At 43.0% G+C, this 25,344-nt stretch overlaps 2 protein-coding genes across 2 annotated transcripts in view; both read right to left on the bottom strand.

The window, feature by feature from the left end:
• Nucleotides 1–25,344, bottom strand: part of LOC126278320 (cuticle protein 7-like) — a 139,933-nt gene that overhangs the window by 45,793 nt on the left and 68,796 nt on the right. Inside the window, exon 2 of the mRNA XM_049978341.1 lies at nt 17,920–18,034. Within this exon, the coding sequence (XP_049834298.1) occupies nt 17,920–18,034 (115 nt within the window). The remainder of the gene's footprint in view (nt 1–17,919; nt 18,035–25,344) is intronic.
• Nucleotides 14,213–25,344, bottom strand: part of LOC126278319 (cuticle protein 7-like) — a 120,009-nt gene continuing 108,877 nt past the window's right edge. The window contains exon 5 of the mRNA XM_049978337.1: nt 14,213–14,413. Coding sequence (XP_049834294.1) covers nt 14,321–14,413 — 93 coding nt within the window. The 3' untranslated portion in view covers nt 14,213–14,320. The remainder of the gene's footprint in view (nt 14,414–25,344) is intronic.

Below are 25,344 nucleotides of genomic sequence, written 5' to 3'. Positions count from 1 at the left end.
CGTCGCTGCGGTCCGGTCCCAGGTCGACGGGCACGTGCACCTTCCGCCGACCACTGGCGACAACATCGATGTACTGTGGAGACTTCACGTCCCACGTGTTGAGCAATTCAGCGGTACGTCCACCCGGCCTCCCGCATGCCCACTATACGCCCTCGCTCAAAGCCCGTCCACTGCACATACGGTTCACGTCCACGCTGTCGCGGCATGCTACCAGTGTTAAAGACTGCGATGGAGCTCCGTATGCCACGGCAAACTGGCTGACACTGACGGCGGCGGTGCACAAATGCTGCGCAGCTAGCGCCATTCGACGGCCAACACCGCGGTTCCTGGTGTGTCCGCTGTGCCGTGCGTGTGATCATTGCTTGTACAGCCCTCTCGCAGTGTCCGGAGCAAGTATGGTGGGTCTGACACACCGGTGTCAATGTGTTCTTTTTTCCATTTCCAGGAGTGTATTATTTATTCTTGTATATGACGACCGAAGCAGGAAACAATATGGTGGTGTTGTACTGTGAAACTTTTTCCGAAATAATTTAGTATTCGTTTCAGCGTCAGTGTAATCTACGAATTTCAATATAGAGGATTAGATGAACTGGTTTGATTTAAAAATACTCAGGATTTTACCTGAAAAGGTTTCAGTTTCAGAATATCAGATGCCTTCAAACTTAATACGTTCTTACAAGTGTTTTCACACCATTCAACGTTTGTTTGTTAGAAAAGGTTCGCTTCCTGTAATCTGTTATAAAACTCTGGTTGTTTTCAAATAAATTTCCTAACGTTACACCTGAAATGTGGAGATTCGTTCTCAGTTCTTGTCCTCTTGCAATGTACATATTAATGAAGCAGGTACTTTCGCATATTACTGTTAAGTTTGTGATACCGGATCCTTCACATTTTTCTTTCTAGGTACGGATGTTTGCTGCCAACTGCTCAAATGATTAGAGTTACTTGCTAAGCAGATACAACGTTCTACCTCTGGAGCGTGGTTTTTGGAAATTACATTCTTGAAAGAAGTTTTTACGGATTTCTTCTCACATTTGAAATGTAATCTCAAGCATTCGACGACTTTCTATATTGCCATCATCATGAATTGTGTACTGCTAGATAATGAGTAATTAAACTAAGTTAAAAATCTACATCTACATCTACATCCATACTCCGCAAGCCACCTGACGGTGTGTGGCGGAGGGTACCCTGAGTACCTCTATCGGTTCTCCCTTCTATTCCAGTCTCGTATTGTACGTGGAAAGAAGGATTGTCGGTATGCTTCTGTGTGGGCTCTAATCTCTCTGATTTTATCCTCATGGTCTCTTCGCTAGATATACGTAGCAGTGAGCAATATACTGCTTGACTCTTCGGTGAAGGTATGTTCTCGGAGCTTTAACAAAAGCCCGTACCGAGCTACTGAGCGTCTCTCCTGCAGAGTCTTCCACTGGAGTTTATCTATCATCTCCGTAACGCTTTCGCGATTACTAAATGATCCTGTAACGAAGCGCGCTGCTCTCCGTTGGATCTTCTCTATGTCTTCTGTCAACCCTATCTGGGGCGGATCCCACACTGCTGAGCAGTATTCAAGCAGTGGGCGAACAAGCGTACTGTAACCTACTTCCTTTGTTGTCGGATTGCATTTCCTTAGGGTTCTTCCAATGAATCTCAGTCTGGCATCTGCTTTACCGACGATCAACTTTATATCATCATTCCATTTTAAATCACTCCTAATGCGTACTCCCAGATAATTTATGGAATTAACTGCTTCCAGTTGCTGACCTGATATTTTGTAGCTAAATGATAAGGGACCTATCTTTCTATGTATTCGCATCACATTACACTTGTGTACATTGAGATTCAATTGCCATTCCGTGCACCAAGCGTCAATTCGCTGCAGATCCTCCTGCATTTCAGTACAATTTTCCATTGTTGCAACCTCTCGATACACCACAGCATCATCTGCAAAAAGCCTCAGTGAACTTCCGATCTCGCGGTTCTAGGCGCGCAGTCCGGAATCGTGCGACTGCTATGGTCGCAGGTTCGAATCCTGCCTCGGGCATGGATGTGTGTGATGTCCCTAGGTTAGATAGGTTTAAGTAGTTCTAAGTTCTAGGGGACTAATGACCACAGCAGTTGAGTCCCATAGTGCTCAGAGCCATTTTTTTGAACTTCCGATGTTATCCAGAAGGTCATTTATGTATATTGTGAATAGCAACGGTCCTATGACACTCCCCTGCGGCACACCTGAAATCACTCTTACTTCGGAAGACTTCTCTCCGTTGAGAATAACATGCTGCGTTCTGTTATCTAGGAACTCCTCTATACAATCACACAATTGATCTGATAGTCGGTATGCTCTTACTTTGTTCATTAGACGACTGTGGGGAACTGTGTCAAACGCCTTGCGGAAGTCAAGAAACACGGCATCTACCTGTGAACCCGTGTCTAAGGCCCTCTGAGTCTCGTGGACGAATAGCGCGAGCTGGGTTTCACACGACCGTCTTTTGCGAAACTCATGCTGATTCCTACAGAGTAGATTTCTAGTCTCCAAAAAAGACATTATACTCGAACATAATTTAGATTGTTTGATGCTTTTGGTGAGCTCTTCACCATTGGTTGAAATCAGCATCGTTACTAATGCTCGAGCACATATATCGATGTAATTTCTGGTATCGTATGGAAGACCCGCGGCTTCGTGGCGTCTACATGACATAATTCGACCAACTAAAAGAGTACCACACGATTTGCCGATAAATTCTGACCACAGTGACAGAGAAAGTCGAAAGGTGATGCAGGAAAAATTCGTGACTCGATTACGTAAGTTTTTATTTATATTCTGATGGGATTCTAATAGCTCCATCAATCAGTGATGTAATAATAGACTTATGGATCCATCTTCTGCATGCAATAAATCTAAAAGTTTGGTTGTGACAGTGGCTAACAGCTCTAAACTAGTATGTTACCTTCACGAGTGGTCTATATAATCAACTTCTAATAACTGAATAATATCGCAGGAATCTTTGTCTTTACCATACCTGCTAGGAAAGGTGACTCTCATTCTATACCAGTATTTTGTAATCCGTTTCGACAATCTATTACATATTTCGACCTGTGCCTCTGAAGGACCTATACCAAGATTATATGGCTTCTGTACCTCGCTGGACATGACTATACAACTTTGCTATAAATGACATATGTCCTGTAAGAGTCTCAGATGAAAAAGGGACGTCAGCTTTAAACAGTGAGACTGTGCAGAACACATTAACTTTTGATGAATCTCAAATGTGCTGCACGGTAACGTGCGGATATTCTATTCCACAGATTCGCACAATGGTCCTGAGCTCTATACTATTCACAAAAAGAGTTACTTCATCACTGACGACGAGTTTCTCACAAAACCTAGCATCTGTCTTCGTCATCGGGAGTCAAGGCTTGTAGCAATTTCAAGCGTTAATGCTTCCACATCAGTCGTTTTCTTAAGACGTTCAAGACTCTCTAATTGGTATGCTCAGCTCTCTGCATGCTCTGTGCGTCGACTTCTGTGGGCTGCGTGCGAAACTCGCCCACGTGCAGTCAACAGTTTCTTCACTTACTGTAGATCGATGCTTTAATTACCACTCCATACTGAAACTTTAAACTGCACATACTACTGCTATGTGGAGTTGGAAATTGGTGGATCTTTGTTGAAGTCTGTTCTGGAGTGATGTTGCATTTTTACGGCAAACAGATATGAATATTTCAACCTCAAGACATCCTCCCTCGGCGGCTGTCCCCATCTTGCTTAACTGTTCTTCTGCGTACTGGAAGCTGGAGCTATAAGAATGTTTTTCATTTATTTCTATATGAGAGTCGAGTTTCGTGTCGATCAGTGTAGCTACAGTGAATTCATGAAATCGCTTCAGTCATTTATAACAGCCTTCCATTTTCATAGGAATAAACACAGTACTCTGATTAGTGCCTAGCCTAGCTGTTGATTTCAAATTTAAACATTTCACTGTTACGTATTTCCAGCTTCAGCCTGCGGATCCAAACACTACGAGAGCGTTTCTGGTTGAGGTAAGCGGGAAATGATCTAGGCTCATCTTTTGCATGCTGCTGCAGTTTACTGCCACGTTTACATTTTCACTCTCCGTTTCGCAATGAAGTACATACTTCTGCTTTGAGGCTCATCGTAACAACTGTGGAGTTAATGCCTCGAAAAACAAATTCACGTCATTAATTGTTTGCTTATTGGTAGGTGCATGTCTGCAGCTCTGGTACATATTTAAATCCGGTGCTACTGTACTGTGAAGTGCCGTTCGATGAGCCAAAAGAAAATGGCGTAGCTCACTGATAATATGGAATATTGTGCAGCATACGTTTTCAGCAACGCTTCAACAATCAAAGCTGAGTTGATAGAAGTGCACGATAACAATGAATCATCAGGTGACACTGTAGTCAGGTGACGCCGACGCTTCCACTGTGGTCAAATAAGTCTTAAAAGTAGAAGAACGAAGTTCTAAATAACCTCCCTATGGAGAACCGGGAATCACAAGAGAAGTGGAGGCTAGGAACGCAGCATCACGCAACTGCCGACATGAGTACTTACAAACAGACGCCGTCGGCGTAGCGAAGCAGCTACAAGGAAAAGCACTTAACAAAGGACAGTTTCATGGTACACGTCGCATACCAACTAGGTTCCTTTCAAAGTATGTTGATACAATAGCTCCACCATATACGAAACATTCGTTCGACGAAACATCTGTACCAAAAGACTAGAAAGCTATACAGGTCATAGCAATATTAAAAAAAAGAAATAGGATTAATCCTCTGAATTACAGATTCATATCACTGATGTCGGTTTGCAGTAGAATATTGGTCCACATGTGGTGTTCGAACATTATGAGTTACCTAAAAGGTAAATGGTACACTGACGCGTAAGCAGCATGGGTTTGGAAAATATCATTCTCGTGAAACTCAATCAGCTCTTTATTCGCGCGAAGTATTCAGTACTGTCGACAGGAGGACATGGATTGATTCCACATAAATTACCATAAGGCTGTTGACACCGTTCCTCACAAGAGATATGGCTGCTAGACGTTACACCAGGTACACGCAGTCTAGTGGAAACACTAGTACTCTTCAGTTGGGAGAGCGTCTACCCTATTCTCTACAGGCAGCAGCTACGTTTCCATTACAAAATCCGTACGGTGCATAAATACTCAGCATTTGTAAATGCTTAAATAATGCAGTAGAATTGCTTAGCAAAAAACAGACACAATCGCAGTTGAAAAACTATACAGCCCCGTGACATTAATGTGACCATCCCCTGTCTTCAGCGTCAACGTGCAATAACCACTCACAGACGCCTTGTGGTAGCACACTAGCAGCGGACGGAGTATAAAGCTTGTCGGGAGAGCGGAGGGGGCAAGGGGAGACGAGAAAACAATGCAGACGTTGTCGCATTGCGAAAGCGGAGCTATTTATCTGACGTCCGAAACGGTATTATCATTGGGTTTCGGGCCAAAGACAGAAGCGTTCGCCAAATGGCTAAGTTTGTAAAGTGCTCACATGCCGCCGTGGTTAAAGTGTAGAGCTCATGGCAAAATGGCGCTATCCAAAATTAGTCCCGAGGCAACGGTGGTGCACCAAGGATCAGCGACGGCTGTACGAATCTCCACAGGCGAATAGATGCTGAACCAAGGGGCTACCAGCAGTTTCTCCTCAACGACCGTTCAGTGAACCTCGCTGTGTATAGGCCTCCACAGCAGGCGCCTCTTTCATGTACCCTTGGTGGTTGCAATTGACCGGTGACGAAGGTTGGAATTGGCACGTCAATTGTGGCTACAGGTGACCTTTCCAGATGAATCACGTCCTATGCTCCATCGTACAGATGGCCGTTGGCGTGTACGGCGTCGAAGGTCTGATAGCAAACACCCTGCAACAATCGTCGGAGGGTTGGCGACACTACAATATTTTCAAATTCAGAGGAGAAAACTGGTGACTGAAATTTCGTGATAAAATTTCGCCGCAACGCAAAAGGCCTATTTTAATGATTGCCATACCAGTTCGTTTAGCATATATGTGACAATTTCCCTCCTCTTTCGCAATAATATAAAACGAATTGGAATTTCTTGATGTCCTCCGTCAAGGATCCCTAGCCACACAGCGATACTCCAGCAGAGGACGGACACGCGTATTGTAGGTAGTCTCTTTAGTAGAACCTGTTGCATCTTATGAATGTTCTGCCAGTGGAACGCACTCTTTGGTTTACCTTCCCTCCAACATTATCTACGTGATAATTCCAGTTTCAGTTTTTATTTAAGTTCCACGAGAAACTCTATTATACTTTCAAATACGGGCTGTATTGGTTCCTTATGATCCAAGCCGCACATCTCTGAATGCGTCACATGTGTTCTGTATATGAATACTTGAAACAGAGTTCAAACACTGCAGAATTTTTGTACACTTGGCCGCTCTGGCCTCTCGTACACGCTGTACAGATGGGATACATTTTAAGAGCACCCTTCCAGAGAATTTAAGTCCTCCAATCGCCTTCCTCAGTAATGCCAGTACGTATTCGCCTCGTTTGGCATCACTTCGCAGTATTACCGCCGATCGTTTAAACGAAACGACGGGATCAAGAAATTTACCGCTTATAATTTGATACTACCGGGTTGTTTCTCCTAGTTACGGACGTTATTCTGAACTTATCCCCATTTGAAGCGACCGATCACCCATTACGTCGAGTGAAGAGGTCTCCCAAGTTTCTCTGCTTTCCTTAAGGCGTGTTTACGCGAGCCATAAAAGGAGCATATTGCCAACAATACAGGGTGCCCCATAAATGTTACGACAAACTTGGAGCGGTTGTAGAGGGTGCCTTGAGAGTCGCCTGCGCCTGCATTAGACCACCCCTCCAGCAGCAAAAGTGACTTCGCAGGGGTGGTCTAGAGGCAGGTACTAGCGCCTATAATTTCAACGCTCCTTAGCGTCGTTGGGTGGTGTTTCCGGCAAAGGGTTCCTGTCCTCGATTTGTTCCTCAAGTCACCCTATATACCTCCGCCAAGTTTATCGTAACATTCCTGGGCCATCGTGTATATCCTGAAAATGTTATCCGGCAACGTTTCGTACACATGAATTGAAGTCAAATACACTAAAACATTACTGGCCGCTATAGCCCGGAAATTGTCGTAACAATACATTGCCAATCCAGAAGTGATTACCTGGGGCCACCATATTGCCACGAAAAGAATGAACGCTAGCTATTGGAAGTGAGTCCGGCTCTACTGCTTTTTGTCCCACAAGGAACCGAACTAGAAAGAATAGGTGGAATCAGGCTTTGTGGATGCGTTCTTTTTTTCTTTTTTCTTTGAGTCTGCGTATGCTAAAAAAATTAACGCATGAATTTTACTGGATACATATCTTTCCAGAGTTTTACCAGAATTTTCATTGCCTTGTCGAAGCTGTTGGTCCCCGATTTCTTTAACCCGAATATGAGAGGATGTATATCAACTACAACCCGACTGACAATCACAATTCGGTTTTTAGTTAGTGATGATTCGTAGAGAAATTTAATGGTCCACTTTAAAGTGCAGTGTTTATCAACAAGTTTCTAGGTAGCAGAACTATGGAATACTATGGTAGGACTGAAGGATTTCATTACGTTTGAAACAAGAACACGGTTTTTATTTATACTTTCGTTTTGGTCACCGGCACACACAAACGCACGTATTAAAGCTTACAACAAAGATAACCATGATGCGACTTCATCGGTAACAGCCTGTCACATATGCCCCCTCGATAGAAGCCGTTCGATAAAGAAACAACTTTCCAATTAACCGACATTGAAGAATGCGAATAATTCAAAATTATCGAGTGCGCATTTAATCGCGAGAAAAGGCTCACTCCCACAGTGATGGGAGTATATATTCAGTTAGTGAACACCTATAATATCTTTCATAATCAACTACTGACCTTAAGAGAACGAGAGATATGATTCATCATACCCATCACTAAACCAGAAGGTACTCGTTATTCTTTCTCAGGACAACGCGTCTCGTAATCTGCCGCCATTTTTCAGTGACTCTTGACAATGACAATTTTAATAAATTTCTTACACTAAGAATATCTAGGAATTAAGATACATGGACTTTTATACTGGCGAAGAAGATTCTCTCCCTACTAAGAAAATAGTTAACGGAAGAGTACAATGAAGCTCGAATCGTTTGGTCATTGAACAATCCTGCTCCAATAATTTTGACGGCGGTCTCTGAAAACTATAGATATTATATATAAAACAAAATGTTGTTCAAAAGAGGTATTACATCTGATACCGCTAAATAAACAAAACTCGATGGTTAAATTTTAAATTGGTATTACATTACTTTTACATATTTCTTCTACCAGGGTAAGACAGAAGATGGTAAATAAGAACTTTACAATATCTGCTGGATGATACAACATACAGTAGGTGATGGCTAAGCCCTCAGGCTTTTACACTTTTGGTTTTAATCGCAGCGTCTGCGAAAAAACATAACTATGTCGTTCAAATTTCCTTTGTCCTCCTTTTGCAGATTATGATCTTTGTGTATATTACTTTCGAGCTCCCATAGCTCTAGTCGCACCTGAATCGCATTTCTGTAATTCATACTTACCTCATTTGTTCGCTTCTGAATTAATGTGAACAACTAACTCACAATAACAAAAAACTAACACAATATGAATATATTTACGTGTGCGAAGTTCCAAACAAATGTAAAACGATATTGTTTTCACTTAGATACGTAACCGCAGCGCCGTCAACGAGGGAATCGGAAACAAAGCTGACAGCCAGGGAGAGCATTAACAGACAAGGAGCGATATATACACTGCACTGCAGTACCAAATATTCTCCTCACTGCAACGTAAGCAGTAATCCACCACCACACTCAAAATTGCCGTGTGTTGCAGTCATATCGCATCTATGTTTCGGGCAATCTGCTATTTACCTAAGCGCCTCTTGTACCCCCAAGTGTTGGAAGTTCTATAAATCAAGTCTCGTCATTTCCTGTCCAACGAGACCATTAGATTTTACAAGAGATCTAAGAGGCCAATGACGTAAGTCGTAATTCATAACCCCCCTTCCCCCAGCGACAATCTGATTGAAGTCACTGTTTTAATATACGAGGGTGTGCTGAAATAAATATCTCCGAATTAATTATGTGAAAACTCTTAAAGCTCCTTAAATAAAATAAACTTTGTTAACATTATACATCTTTCTTCTTTGTGTCCTCATATTTGTTTCTCAATATAGCCACCCTGACACCAACATATTCTCCCAACGAATAATCAGCTTCTTGATCCCTTCATCGTAGAATGTTTAACTTTGCTAACGAAGTCACAACTATATCTTCGATTACACTAACTAACCACCATCAAAATGTAGTCTTTGAAGGTGTCTTTAGGTGCTGCAAACAGATGATAATCGGATGGGGTCCATCTTGGACCGTAAGGAGAGTGATGGATGACAGAGAAACCAAGTAGTACGATTATTGCAGATGTCGCAGCTCTTGTATTGGGTCTAGCATTGTTATGCTGAAGAAGAGAGTGCTCCAATTCTTGTGTTCAGGAACTCAATTACTACAGGCTATTTCTCACGCACTAACATAGTTGCATTACACGCCACCATGTTACACGCTTCTACTTGGGACGCTCCAGAGGCAGAGGTTTGCAACTAGTGTCAGCAATGTGGGGAAGGCGAGTGAGTAACAGGCGTGACATTTAATACCTCAACCGATATTGAGAGCAGAATAAAAATTCCGAGACACTACTTTTCAGCAGGCTCTCCTACATATTGTTAACAAAACGCCTACTTTTGGAATTTCACACCAAGATCTATAACAACAGTCCCATACAAAAGTAAAATATGAAGCATGTTCTCGCAGTTGTGGAAAAAACCGGATCAACATACACGCATATGTGATTCGTGTAATCACACCCACCTCGACACCCTTGCCAAAATCTGCTCTAGTCCTTATCTACATAAATCACTATTATCCATTATAGTGGTGTCACACCACTACAAAATCCTGTACCACAGCTTCCGTTCCTTATATATCAGCAGACATCTTTCAGTGTATGCCCTGCCCCTACATAACCTCCATACCTCGATTTTTAATAAAACATTACTCCAACCCCGGAAACCCCGTCACACCATCCAGGCCTCTCCATATATCCTGTCACACAGATAACCCACCTTGCCTAGCCAGAGGTGGCACGTTGCAGTTGGTCACGACAAGGACAAATCTGTTCCGTTACAACCCTTACACAATACTACCACCTAACACCTCGTTTTCCAAACCCTGACCATTATCTGTGCCACCATTTACAGCTGATCTAATCTCCACGTCACCTCTGAGTTCCTCACCCAAGTGATCACACCTTTCCTACCGTTATATTATTGCCGCTGGCTGGCACAGCCATATTAGGTCCCTCACAGATCTCCAGTCCTGGCGTCAGCTTACCGATTCCGTGCAAAGTCATATAGTCCCTGTCTCACTCTATACCAGTTCTGAATGAGAAACCAACCCACATGTCGTCCAAGAATCTCCCAGACTCCTTGCACACCTCACTGCAGAAGTCCTTGATCAAATTGGAAGTGACGACATACCTGTAGTTCTCACTCCAGACTGCACTTTCCAGAAACCTAATGACATCCTTAATGCTGGCTGGTGTGGCCGAGCGGTTCTAGGCGCTTCGTCTGGAACCGCGCGACCGCTTCAGGTTGCGATTCACTCTTTCGGCAAAGGATGCCTTTGTATAATGGGACGTGGTGGTTAGGTGCTTAACAGCGTTACAAAAACAAAACTGCTTAAACTGTTTGGAAACAAGCACCAGAGCGTTATCGCTAACAAGACATTTAGGGAGTTCAATCAGCTGAATATGTTGGTCAGATGTGCAATGGTAAAGGGCGCCGTGACCCCACGACTAGGGATTAACCATACAAATCTGGAAAATGCATCAATAACCACCAGAATTTATCGGTTTCCCTTCTTGGTACGAGGAATAGACGTAATGTAATCGGTAAAGAATTTCTCCTCAGGCTCGGATTGTAACAGCACCTTCAGAGGACTATTACTGGGTTTAGATGCTTTACAGGCTTCACACTCGCCCACTAATCGCCTGATATCCCCACACAACGCGAGCCAAGTTAGGTGTAGCCTAACCTTTTCCAAGTTTTACGGAGGTCCAGATGTCCCCCTACTAGAGAATTATGAAAAGAATGGAAAACGGAAGGCACTAGCTCCATGAGGCAAATAAATCGCTGGTTTCATTGACTCGTTTACATAGAACGCCTTCCTGGAGAAGTAGTCGCTAGCCTCACCGCCGAGTAAGAGTCGCTTCCATAGTGGAGCCCACAACGGATTTTGATACTGTTTGGTTTAAGATCGTCAAACAACTGGGAAACTTCAGCTAAAACGGTACTCACAACCGGAAGAGACTCACTAAAGCCCTTACTCTCGACAGGCCCTTCGTCCTGAAACATAAGACTGAGGGCGTCAGCGACTTGGTTGTCACATCCTTTTATGTGTCGCACCTTCAAATGAAACGTGAGGATGCGGACCGACCACCTGGAAATCCTCCCACTTTTCCTTGGTCGAGCTAACACCCAGCTTGGGGCCTGATTGTCCACTTCGAGATCAAAATCCCTATGTTTAAGATAAAACTGAAACTTCACTTACGTGAAAAGCACAGATAGCGCCTCGGACTCGTAAACGGAATAATTTATCTCAGGACCAGACAACATATCACCCCAGACAAATTTCTTCCGCTTCCTACGTAGTTTCCTCAGGGGAGAGACCATTTGCGCAAAACCAGGGACAAAACTGGGAAAATAAATCGCCATTCCAATCAATCTGGATATCTCCTTCCTACTTCAAGGCTGAGTAAATTTCTTCAACACATTAATTCGTTCCTGGTCATTCCTAACGCCGGAAATGAAATGGACCCGAAAGGACATCTGTTTCTTAACAAGTGTAATCTTGGACGCCTTAACAGTCACCCCGGCATCCCGAATTCACAAAGATGGGAAATATGATCATCAAACAAGTGACTGTAGACGACAACATCATCAAGGTAATTAAAGGCAGAAGAAAACCATACAATGCTCTGCTTCAAACGTACCTTCTTAGAAATTATTTCCTCAGATTATAGCCCATGTTTGATACCAGTAGTCTTTTCTTCACCAGAAGTTCGCTCCTTGCATGTCCAAGTATACTTTTCACATCCTTCTTGCTTCGTTCGTCATTTCAGAAAGTTAGTACCTGGCTGTTTTAATTTCTGCTGGATCTCATTACATTTGTCTTTTTCCTGGTTTACCCTCAATCCATATTCTGTACTCTGTATTCTGTACTCTGAATCCGTATTCTACACTCTCAATCCATATTGTGTACTCTTAAATCTTCTTCACATTCACTAGAGACAGCAATATCACCAGCTAGTCTTATCATCGATAACCTGTCACCCTTTTACTAGGTGGAATTGTTTGCTACGCTGAGGCCAATGGATCAGATGTGACGCCATGCCAAGAAATTCTCAAAGTGCTGTGGTCTCCAAGAATCCTTGTTACTATTGGTAGGATGTACCCACCTGGTGTGAGGATACAAGATGCCCTCGACGCTCTCTTTCCTTTACGTAGGTAAGAGAAAAAAAATTTTCAGTTAGGTTCCAGGGCTCATAGAGACACGGGGAAATGAACTCAGCTTCAAAGAACCCTTGTTTCCTTCCACATACTCGCTGCTCCGTATCCCCGCAGACAATCAGCTCTTATGGGACCCTGAAACACAATGTATTGTTGGCTCAGTGGAAGCAATTAAGGAGCAGTAATATTTTAGCGAGGTGACTCTCTACAGCCGTCAGATATTTAAACTGGAGAACAGGAGGCTGTTGTCAGTAAAACCTCGGTCCGACGACGACGAACTGAAGAAGTAGCCCTTGCAAGGTGCAAAGGGAAACATTGTCCATTAGCATTTGACTTTTTCTGACGGCAGGAAAGGCCACCAATATGCCAGAGTTGTGCAACATTGGTGTCGATACGGTGTATTTTAATTTTGTTTTGTATGAAAACCTGAGGGAGACACGGTTCCACCAAAAAATCTGCCATCTATTTAAAATGATGAGGCGTGTGTGGTCCCTGTTAAAATGGTTGTGTGTGTCGTGAATGTTAGACAATAGTGTTGGAAGAGTGGCTACGTCACCCATCATTTATGTCAAGTCACACATACACAGTAATCTGCCCCCTTTAACCCTACTGATATTTTATGCTTGATCTTACCTAGTTCTTCTGCTATGATTTATCAGCATTTTATCGACAGTCTTTTAATAATATCGCGATGTTGGTGTTTTATTTTCAATTCTTGTTTCTTTAAGAGCGTGGTTTGTAGATTTATATTTTTCTTCTTATATTTGATCACTTTCGTCTCCATTTACTTCATGCAAGTGCACTGTTCACCTCACCATTTAGCACGTCAAAACAGTGATAACTATAAAAAGGCGATAAAACAATTCCCTTTTGAGGGTGTTGCTGCAGGTTTTATGCAACGTAGTGGTACTCAGGTGCGGCTTCACACGCTACGACATATAGGCAAGGGATCAGTATTGCGTTCGTATATTTCCGATGTGCGTGAGGCAAATGTGGAGACGTTATTACCAAGTGCGTCCAAAAAGAACCAACGTGCTGTTATTCCTTCAGTTGCCGTTGAAGGACAAACACCGGTAGACTTCCATCGGACAATGAAAAATGTGTAAGGGGCAGGACACCTATCGACAACCACCGTTGTGGAATGGTGCCCCAAGAGGAGTCGCTGTGTCTTCGTAACACACGTCCTCAAATCACATGTTTCACAATGCTGAAGTTACGCTAAATCAAGTGAGACACACGAAAGCGCAAGTCCTGATGTCTTCCCATGCGATTCTCGCGCGTATAGGCTTTCAAGGATCGGCGACTCCTGTCGAACAAAGAGGCAGCACTGACTTCTTCACACAGCAGGACACAGTGCCTTGCCAAATGGGTAGCATGAGCCTGGTATGTCGGTGGGATGATTGCCTCATTGCTTACTTGGTACACAAATTCTCGAGCATACGGGCTTCGAATTAAAACTTTTTGATCCCCTCTTATTAATATTTAACTATGTAGCTTTTGTGTTATATACTAATCAGCCTGCAAGAAAATTGATTGCTATTTAGCTTCTTATAAGAACATACACATATATTCAAAGGAAATTCCTTGTTTTTATTTGAGTTTTTAAATAGTTTGCACAATATGTTACAACTTAAAGGCTGCTACGAAGTATTTACGAACAAGACGGGACGGTGCTCCTCAGTACTGGTAGCTGGCGTGTGACGTGGTGACGGCGGTGTGCGAGCTCTTGAGTGGCGCGCCGTACAGCGCGGCTGGGGGCGGTGGGGCGACCTTGGCGGAGGCAGCGACTACTGCGTGGGCGGTGAAAAGTACGGGAGTCTTGGCGATGACGACCGCGGGGGCGGCAGGGGGCGGCAGAGGCGCCAACCGCGGCAGGGCGGCGGGCAGCGGCACCAGGCGGCCTGCAACACCACAACAAGCACGGCGGATGTAAGACAAATGCGCGGAACGAGGCAGTTTTGACCTCCCTAAGGCGCCGGCGACCTATGTATCGGGTTAGGTAATAAAAGTCTATGTCTTGGTTATATGTTACATTATTAAAATTGTTAACCGGTTTCAGCTTTGCTGCCATCACGAGCGTCTTGGAATTTTTGATGTGATGATGGCTGTAAAGTCGAAACTGGTTGTTAGTGAAGTAACATGTGACCAATACAAAGACATACCCGGGGTGGTTACAATTAAAGTAAAGCAGTGTGAGCTGTAATCGTCGGATGGCAGAAGCACTTGGCAGATATGCTAATGCGTTAATGCAAACCGATCCGGAACCGATTCAAGCAGAAAAATCTGGCGCTGTGCAGCATCTCGTCGACGTCTTCGCTGCTCATACTGAGCAAATTCAGTAACCGGCGCTATGAACAGCTTACCTCTCTCAGGTATTTGACTTTTTCTAATCACATTCCTTTCCTAATCCATTAAATGTGTTAACATTTCTGTACATTTTTCCTGCATTCGCGGCTCCAGATTTACACATGGTTGCCAGAATTTGAACTAACATTTTTCTCCAGGGTAAACTCATTCCGCATTTACGTATTAGAATATCTACCACGTTCCGCTGCCACACGATAATTACAGCCCTTGCTGGATCTCTGTCAGTAGCTACACTTTACTTGTAGTCATACACTATATAAGGCGCTGCAGTCATGGACTGTACGGCTGATCCCGGCGGAGGTTTGAGTCCTCCCTCGGGAATTGGTGTGTGTGTTTGTATTTCGTTCATTAGGTGACAGTACGAGCTACATCTCTGCTACTACGGCTGCACCGGAGTGGTACCCACCGGGCAGGGGTGCGGCGAGCCTGGCGGGTGCGGGAGGCGGGGGTGCACCGCCGGAGCGGGAGACGACGGCGTTGAAGCCGGCGCCGGGCGCGGCCGAGTACTGCACGGTGCGGACGGCGCCGTCCGGCTCGACGACGCTGTAGCTGCCCTGCACGGCGTCGCCGCTGCGGCTCTCCTGCTGCTGCTTGGCGTCGCCCGTCAGCGCGTCGCTCACGCTGTAGCTGAAGCTGTACTGCGGGCTTGGGTCGTAGTCCGCGTCAGCCACGGCCGCCGCCAGCGCTCCTGTCGGCAACGGCGGCGTTTAAGCCAGACTACCCCACTGCGCTTGCCGGTAATCAACTACCGTTATTGTTACTGCCTCAGTGCCTGTTGACCAGCCCTCCAGAACACAACAGTGGACCATAAAAACAACTATTACAAGGAAGGAACGAAGCTGAGCCTTTGACGTACTTCGCTATAATTGAGCCCGTTATGCACTGACTGACAGAAGTACTCATGCAGTCGGAAAGGGAGGAGGAAACGAATGGGAACTGTATGGTAACTGTAAGGAAATAAATTGTTTGAGAAGCATGTCACTGAGCTTCTCAAATAATTGATTTCAGTTACTTTTGCTCTTCGTCTAATTTATAATCTTGCAAGAAAACTTATGAACCTCCTGACATTATTTGCATATTTCCATTCATTGATGTCGTGCAGAATAATTTACTTGAGTAACTCATTACTTACATAGAAAGCATAAATTTCACAACACCGTGTAGTAAGGATAGCCTCGTACCCATGCTCTTCATGTAGGCACCTCCTCAAGAGCTAGTCATTTTAACTGCGCCCTCAATATGAAATTCTTAATAAATAATCTACCACAATTTGTCAATAACAGTGGTGTGGATACCTCAAATACTAGAGGGAAAAATACCTTTATTACCCATCCTTAAAGCTATTGTTTAATGGCCACAGCCGAGTTCAATAGGCCGGAATTATAAATTTTTGATCATTTGCCGAAAAACATAAAATATCCCTCTAATGTGACTCATTACACTTCATTTCTATGAATGAACCATTCAATTGATCTATGGAACAAATAACTCCAGAACATGTAACTAAGAAACTTTCCAAAAATTCTCTAGAGTTGTATGACAAAATTCCTTAAAATTACTTTTGAAAATGATTGAAAATTGTTCAAGGTCGTATTAGAGGTATGGAGGTCTGGATACAAGTACTGAATCGCTGTAGAAGGTTGTCATAAAGCCATTGTAACCTCTCTTGACGTGAAAAGATCGATACAGTAGCTGAGTAAATCAGTCTCTTGGAAATGACGTCGGGATAGGGCAATTTACACGTTTTTCTTTCGAGAACACAGAATTTATGACGAGCACTCAAAATGCTCCAATAGCACAAGTACGTTACTATCAACAGAATGAATAAATGTGAGTGCTCACAAGAAATAATACGGGGAAACAAATGGGATAAAGAAGCAAAGAAAAACAGAGCCCAGAAAATATAAATAGCTTATCAGTTAACAAAGGATATTTACAACAAAAATCACTCTCACTAAAAACAAATGTAGAATACTACACCCCCTTCATAAAACTAGAGTGTGTTTATGAAGCGGAATGTATACTCCTCGGCAAAAAGAAAGAAGAAATGGAGGTGGAGGAAAAGGGAAGTAAGTTACTACAGAAATTACTTAGTCCAAGAAAAGGAGTAGTACGTGGATGAGAAGTAATGAGGAAATACACTCTCGAACTGGAAAACTATATCAAGCTCAGGGAAAGGTGAATTACGTTTTATGGTCACCTGGTTCGAGGGAATCGTGGAAGACTGTCAAGAAAACTATATTTGGCCAGTGAATTAATAAAGAAATACTCTACGACCTAAAAATTATTAAAAATGCACAGACGACCGAAATCGAAGAAAAAAGAAAGTAGAAGAAGAAACAAATTTAAAATTTACGTAATGGTAACAATTTTTTAGGTACAGGGTCAGTAACTGAATATATTTGTAGTTCATTAATTAAAGTTCCTGACAGCGTTGCGCATGCTATCTTTATTAGTGGCCCTTTTTTGCACATTTCAGTTAATTATGAAACCATTACCTCCGTCTGTAATGTTTCGCTGTAGATAATGCATTTCTTTTTACACCAGATCAATGTAACAAATCATATTTTACTGTGTTACAATTCTCTTGGTACATTCGACATTCAATGGGCACCTTTAGCCATTTATACATAAAAATTTTGTGTGTAAACAACTAAAGATTCCTGTCGGATTTTGAGTGTACCAAGACAATCGTAATACGTCAAAGATTATTTGTTGCACTCATCCGATGTAAAAAGAAACGTATTATATTATTACCATAATGTAATTCTATTATAATGAAAACGTTATATGCAACTCAAATGGGAAATTATCTAATTATTTACAAAGTTAACTTTGTTGTAGTGCTTGTGGAGAAGAATAGTTACGAGACGTGACTGGCAGCTTTCAGACGAGTGCCGTTCGCTTACCTGGAATCGCCGGGGCCGCGTGGAAAGCGGGAGCCGCCGAGTAGGAGACGGCCGGGGAGCCGAGGAAGCCCGCGCTGGCCACGCCCACCGCCACACACACGCACAGCAGCACCGCCTGCGGGCAACACAGCCTGCCTCACCACGTGAACAACGCAAAAGTAGAGCTCTAAACCTGACCCCCATCATCACTATACAGGTTGTTTCATGTACGGCACACGCGCTTTCTGCGCCGTCGACAGTGTGTCAATTCGCGTACCGGTTTTATCAGAGAATAAACTAGACGAGAGTTTAGCTGTTTCATTACATCGTACACACTGTTGAACAAAGCGAGACACACTCAGGAAACCAGTGAAGTGTTCTGACTAGGCCACTTACTGTCCTTCAGTGCCATTGTCCAGCAAGGTGTGTATGCAAGCCTCTGTGGATTTTGGATTACGGGAGAGAGATACTAGTCAGCACTCGGCAGTAAGATGCTAGGCAGTCGGCAGTAACACGTTAGACATGCCCCTATTCAGCTACATCTTTACTCTGCTATAAATCTTCATTACTCCCGTGTGTTCACATATTGTTATTTATCCGCGGAAATAATCTCTTCGCTATAAACTTCAGAGTTTCGTTGGAAACTTGTTAACTTACGACAGGTCAAAATAGTTCGCCAGATGGGAGCCTATGTGCTGCTCCACACACTGTCAGAGAGACTCAGCTTGCTACAGCGTTTTGCAGGCGCTTCGTCATGAGACTCAGACAGGCACAATCGATATGGTGAGAAATGAGGACCCTGCACAGCTCCCGGCAGTATCCGTGAGATATAAGTCTAATGCCTTTGACAGGGTGTATTTTACGTCTATTGAATTTGGTAGTCTAAAACTTACAGTGAACAGGAATTATCTAACCTAGATACTTCCAACTGGCCGACATAGTCCAAAGTACTGCGCTGTCCAAGCGCGCCTACCTGGCTAAGTTACCGTGGGAAAGGGCTTTTATTGTTCGCAACGTATGTACGAGGGCAAGTCATAAAGTAACGCAGCCCATCTCTTTTCCTCCATCGTTAACTTGGTAATGTAGTAACCACGAATTTGGCGCACTTACGAAAATCTTCCTCTACAGCCCGTCCCAGAAGCAAGAGTCCAACTTCAATAGATGCCAGCACTGTATATGACTAGAAACTGGACGTCAGTAGCATTAAACGATAGGGTGGCCGCTGTAGAGAATCTGAAGGGCAGACACAACTGGCTGATGGGCCGAGTAGCAACCAGCCAGCGACTGCAGAAACTTCACACAACATCTAACTTGTCGACCAGGTCATCTGCTATTACATCATCAGAGTTCCATCTTTTTGGTCTACTCATAAAAGGGCATCGGGTCCATTAGTTTTCAGATACAGCGACTTTGAAATATTCTGTGGGCCACTGGCTGAGGAAACAGGGCCATAAGTTCTACGGCAGAGGTGTACAAGGGGCAAAAAAACTGTGGAGAAAATTCGTGATGATTTTGAAAAGGTACAAAGCAATCGAGAATGCTGTAGCTGTTATCGGATGTATATGATGCCTATTTTTCTTGCAAAATAAAAGTAAAAAGTTAGGGGGCATTTCTCTATGATTGACAGTTACGACGGCTTCTGATCTTGGGGCTTAGAACACACAGCGAAAGACAAAATTAGACACCCTGTCGGGCAGACAATTGCAAAATTTTGTAAGTCATCGACGCAATGAATTCTAATTCAAGAATGGAATTCGATCTCATTAGCAAAGTATCTGTACTAAATGGTAAGCGCTATAATACATGCTCTGTTAGCTAATAAGCGAGCCTAATAAGTGAGCTCTACAGAACTTTCGACCAGGTGCTATGCCGCATAACATGAACATTCGTTCCAAATCAGAATGATTTAATCTATGATAAGGTAATTGCAGTATCGAAGAAAACTTCTCTTAGTCATTAGTCTTTTGAGTAGTTTGATGCGGCACACCATGAATTCCTCTCCTGTGGAAACCTTTTCATCTAGTGTAGCACTTGCGACCTAAGTAATGCGTCCTCATTTACTTGCCGATTGTGCTCCAACCTCTGTCTTCCCCTACAGTTTTTATCCTCTACAGCTATCTCCAATACCAAGGAAGTTATTCCGTGACACCTCGACACATCTCCTATCATTCAGTCCCTTCTTCATTTCAGTGTTTTCCATACATTCCTTTCCTCATCGATTCTACCGAGAATCTCCTAATTTCTTACCTAATTTTCAACATTCTTCTGTAGCATCACACCTCAGATGCTCCGATTCTCTTTGTCCTTTTTGTTCCGCTATTCATCATTCACGACTATACAGAGCTGCGTTCCGAATGAAAATTCTTCGAAATTTCTTCCTGGAATGAAGGACTATGTCTGATAACAGTAGATTTATCTTGATCAGTATAACCCTACGTAGAGAGGCCAATCGCTACCTCCCTGATACCTTGATTAGAAATGGGAGTATCACCTGCACATGGCCACATATGAAACTAATACATAATACTTGGAAACGGCTAAGATATGCAAAAACTTACACGTAATACGAGAAGAGAGAACGTATTAGTACTAAACTATTCTAGTCCTTTACATCGTTTAATTATTTGGGAAAAATACTAAGAAGGGATACAACGTGGAATTTGTACTAGAACACAACCTTCAATTTCTGGGAAGGGTACTGGGAAATAACGGTGCACGGAAATTGCTTAAAGACACTAGTACAGCAATTGTACAGTATTCCTCCAATATTTGGAGACCAAAATGACTCTGAGCACTATGGGACTTAATATCTCAGGTCATCAGTCCCCTAGAACTTAGAACTACGTAAACCTAACTAACCGAAGGACATCACACACATCCATGCCCGAGGCAGGATTCTAACCTGCGACCGTGGTAGTCGCGCGGTTCCGGACTGATGCGCCTAGAACCTCTCGGCCACCCTTGCCGGCAATATTTGGAAATCTCATAAGTTAGGCATAAAATCAGATTTCAAATTCGTATTTGCTCTCCTGGGACCACAATAGATAGGTATAGATCATACGAAAGTGAAACATATTGTGGAGTCTTTTACCACAAGGAGGCAAAGGATGGGACATTGTTGTGGGTGACCGATGTCGTCTTTCTACAGAACAAATTTGCACGTGGATCAACACGGTTCTTTATTTACATGAACATTTACTTCACTGGAATAGAGACCATGTTCTGTGATACAAGCTCATCAGTAATAGTCCTCTTCCAAAAATGTCGGTAATCTTGCTATTAAAAACATTAGTTCCACTGCTAGTCCCGCTATAATCACTAATGTGGTCGCTATGTGCTGGCGTAGCTTGTGACGATACTGACACACGCCTCCGGTAAGCGGCGGCGGTTTAATCACATCACTTTGAGAGGGGCTTTGGCGGCGTGTTGCTAGTCGGTGTGTCTCTGGCCTCTCTCGGGATAGGCGGTATTGATCCTGCGCCTACTAATCGATGTTTACTTCATATGCGAGCACACATATGTTTGGGGAATGTAAATAGGCAACTGTGGATGAAACGGGAAGTTATATCGCGAAACGCTGTTGGGTGCATTTTGGGGAAACATTTTCGAGGAATAGTGTGGAACAATTGAAATATATGCATTGTACCTCTTGCAGAGGGATAGTTAGTATAAGAGACTACAGAGATGGCCATTTTCACTTTACATCCTGTTTGCCGACCGGTGTCGGCTTATGCCAGCACACATATGTTTGGGGAATGTAAATAGGTAACTGTGGATGAAAGGGGAATTTATATCACGAAACTCTGTTGGGTAAATTTCGGGACACATTTTCTAGGAATAGTTCCACTGCTAGTGGAACAATTGAAATATTTGCATCATACATCTTGTGTATACTTATAATAAGAGACTACAGAGATTGCCATTTTCACTTGCTGAATAAGCAAGTAAAATGGAGAGAAAACGTTAATACTGGAAAGAAATACTCTTCACTTTACAGTAGCTTGTGGAGTACATATGCAGATGTAGATTCAAAGACTTTTCCTGACGCCATGATCTAATTGGCGAAGCTGAAAGTATTCACTTATTCTTATATCATTAAGTGCACTTAAACATGGCACCAGTTTCTGATGCGAGAGAATCAGGGTTCGTATACCTTTCTGCCAATGCAAAGCTATGTAATCCATTCTCATTAATAGTTTAAACCGAATATCAGGATATTTCATTTGAAAACTAGACTCCTAGTTTTTTCCCCATCCATACTTAAAAATAAGGACGGTCCTTTTCTCCCTTGCTTCATACGCAAATAAAACTGAATAAAAATGGTTAATATTAGGTCTAAGTAACTTCCACCATGTATTCTACAGTGACTATCAGATTATACGCAGGGAAGTTCAAAAGGATTCGCAAAAAATAAAGCAGTCGATACGGGAATTGAAATACAACAATTTTGGACTAGGAACTTTGGTCTTGGAAGTACACCTAAACCAGCGAAAGCCTTGGAACTTCAAGAACAACTAGAACAATCGACGAAGACAGACTATAATTTCAGCAAAGACAATGTACCGTTTACTCAATAACATAATGTAAAGGCATGGCCACGGTTTTCCATCGGCGGTTTATTTTTCTCTTGTTACCCTCTAACAGGTCAGTGTTATTCGCTATACAGGAGAAAAATAAACTGCAGGTAGAAGTCCTTGTCTGAAACAGTAATCCACTAAGGCAACAGAGCACCGCATTCATAAGAAACACGGTCTGTTTACCAAGCAACTAACTCCTTCTCCACTGGCAGTCGTGAGAATCAGGCGCAATCATTGAATAACAAATAACATAGCGAGACGTTCCGCCTAATGCTCGTCTGCGTACAAAATCAAGTTTGCTACCGAAGCGGTGGTCTAGTGGCAGGCGCCGGGGCCTCTAACTTCGACGATCTGTGGTGTCGCTGGATGACGTTTCCTAACATGGGCCTCTGTCCTCGATGTATTCCTCAAGACACCCTTCTACGACCCCTCGAAGATTTTCGCAAGATTTCTCAGACACTTTGTATGTGCAAATGTTTAGAATTTTTAACCACTGAATATTCTGATGTTACCCTATGTGACATTAGTTACGCAGGAGGATACCAGACAACCGCTACTTGTAAGGAGTAGTTAACCGCTTTAGCAGAAAACGTAAAGGGCTCCGGCATGGTTTCAGCATTCCGTCCTTGCCAAGAGTTATAAAATGAATTGTTCGTGCCTTCGTTGAAGGTATGAAACCGAATTTCGCATCAAGCCTTTCAGGCAAGCAGCTGAACGCATAAATGATAGCCTGGAGGTCTGAACAGGACACCTCCCTCCTGCACCACCTACACCAGACTCTCTTGCAGCCCCTGTTCACCCCCCCCCCCACCCCCCACCCACACCCATTTCACCTGTAGCAGGCCCAGTGTTTTGAGTATTGAGCAGTCTAACTCCAAGTAATATAAGGTAGCGAAATCCTTGGTTAATAAACTATCTCAAGTGAAATAGGCTAAAAGTCGCCAATGATTTTATCGTCATATACACGGTAGTAAACATTTCCGTGCGAAGATTGTGACGTCGATAAATCTACAAAGATATGTATTAATAATATCTGCGGAAAGAAGACGAAGTCTGATACTTATCCAGTCTACATTTTTAAGTAGATAACTCTAATGTTGATGGAGGTTTCGCTCACGAAAGACTACGGTTCACAAGGGAATCTAACGTGCTTCTCACCCAGATTTTTCATCTGTGACGCATAGTACTTTTTATGAACATCCTAATTTAACTGAGAAGACTACGTTATGCTTACGTTGAAGCATGGATCTTGCAGAAACAAAATCTGAACTTATGTACAGTTAATCGCTTTTCATAGCTGTGTTACTGCAGACAGGTAATGGCTATCGAATGTTTCTACAGTGAAGTCTTCATTTAACAACAGTGATGACTTCAGTCTACATTTGATGTAGAGAAAGACACCAGAAGCTATTACACCCCCTTGTATCTCGTGAAAATCCGAAGTCAGGGGTATCCAAGAGGCTGAGATGCGATGCTGTAGAAGGATGTTGAATACTAGGTGCACTGAAAAGAAATGAGGAAGCTATCCACAGAATCGGCGAAGAACGGATCATACGGAAATACAGGCAAGAGCAAGGAAAAGGATTATAGGACATGCGTGAAGACATCAGGGAAAAACTTCCATATTACTGTAGAGACCTGTAGAGGGTAAAAGCTACAGGGAGAAACAGACACTATAATATATCCGACAAATAATTTACTATGTAGGGTGCAAGTTTTACTCTGAGCTGAAGAGGTTGGCTCAAGAAAGGAATTCGTGTTGAGCCACATCGATCCAGTCAGAAGACTGATGACTAAAAAGAATTCGACTGAAAACTGCATATAGTACGCACAACTCAACATCAAAAGACTAATTATCCTACGGTGTCTTTCGACACCATAATATTCTCTTATAAGAATATTTTTATCGAAAGGATATTGTTCAAGTTACTAAAGTAGCCTAACCTGCTTATTTCCCTATCTATCGTTGCTGTGAGATGAACTATTTTCTATACTATAGATTTTGGTAGCGAAATCTGATCGTTGAGATTCGTGACGCAGCACCTCGCTCACCTGAGAAGACATGATGCGAGTTCTCTTCAGTTGACCGAGATGGGAGGCACTGACGACTCCAGACGAAGCGCTGGCCCCTTATATACTCCACCAGAGCCCCACCCACGTGACTGACCACTGCCACATGTGACCCGAGAGCGCCCGCTCCGCAGCACAGTCTCACCTTGAGAAATACGTGGAATGACGAAACACACCGTCCAGTTTCTGGCAGTGGCATCAGACGCACCTCCAAATCTTCTTTTCCAAGTTGGTCACTGCGCTGCATTACGACTTTATATCGCCAAGACGTCAGCTTCATGATCAAAGAGAATATGATGTCTGTGTCATTAACTGAGAACTCTTTGAGAAGCAGGCAGGCAGTCACTGTCAAAAATCACATACAAGCAACATTCTGAAATGTGAAATAAATCATTAATAGTTTAAAACTGGCTAACTAAAGTTAGAATTACTTTGTTTTCTTTAAAAAAAAAGGACGTCATGGTCACGTTCGGATAGTAAAATTCTTTATTTATAAAACGCAATATTACATTTATAGCTTTCAGCCGTTTTCAAATAGAAGACAGCGATGATTTTGTGCCTTAGCACGCATCGTAATTTGAAAATATCAGTTGTATTCTGAAGCACGTAACAGGTAAAAGCCGAAACTCTAACATTAAATTTTAAAAATAAGTAACTGAATCATGAACACTAAATAAATTTTCGATTCACAAGATCGCTAAAATCAATTATTCCTGCATATCACCAATTTCGGCAGTTCACTGTTACCACCTTCGGGTCTTTGTGTATATCATTACGTAATCTTCTCTTGTATTACAGT

This window comes from Schistocerca gregaria, chromosome 6 (assembly GCF_023897955.1).
Source record: "Schistocerca gregaria isolate iqSchGreg1 chromosome 6, iqSchGreg1.2, whole genome shotgun sequence".
NCBI classification, from domain to species: domain Eukaryota; kingdom Metazoa; phylum Arthropoda; class Insecta; order Orthoptera; family Acrididae; genus Schistocerca; species Schistocerca gregaria.
This window is presented reverse-complemented; position numbering and strand designations above follow the sequence as displayed.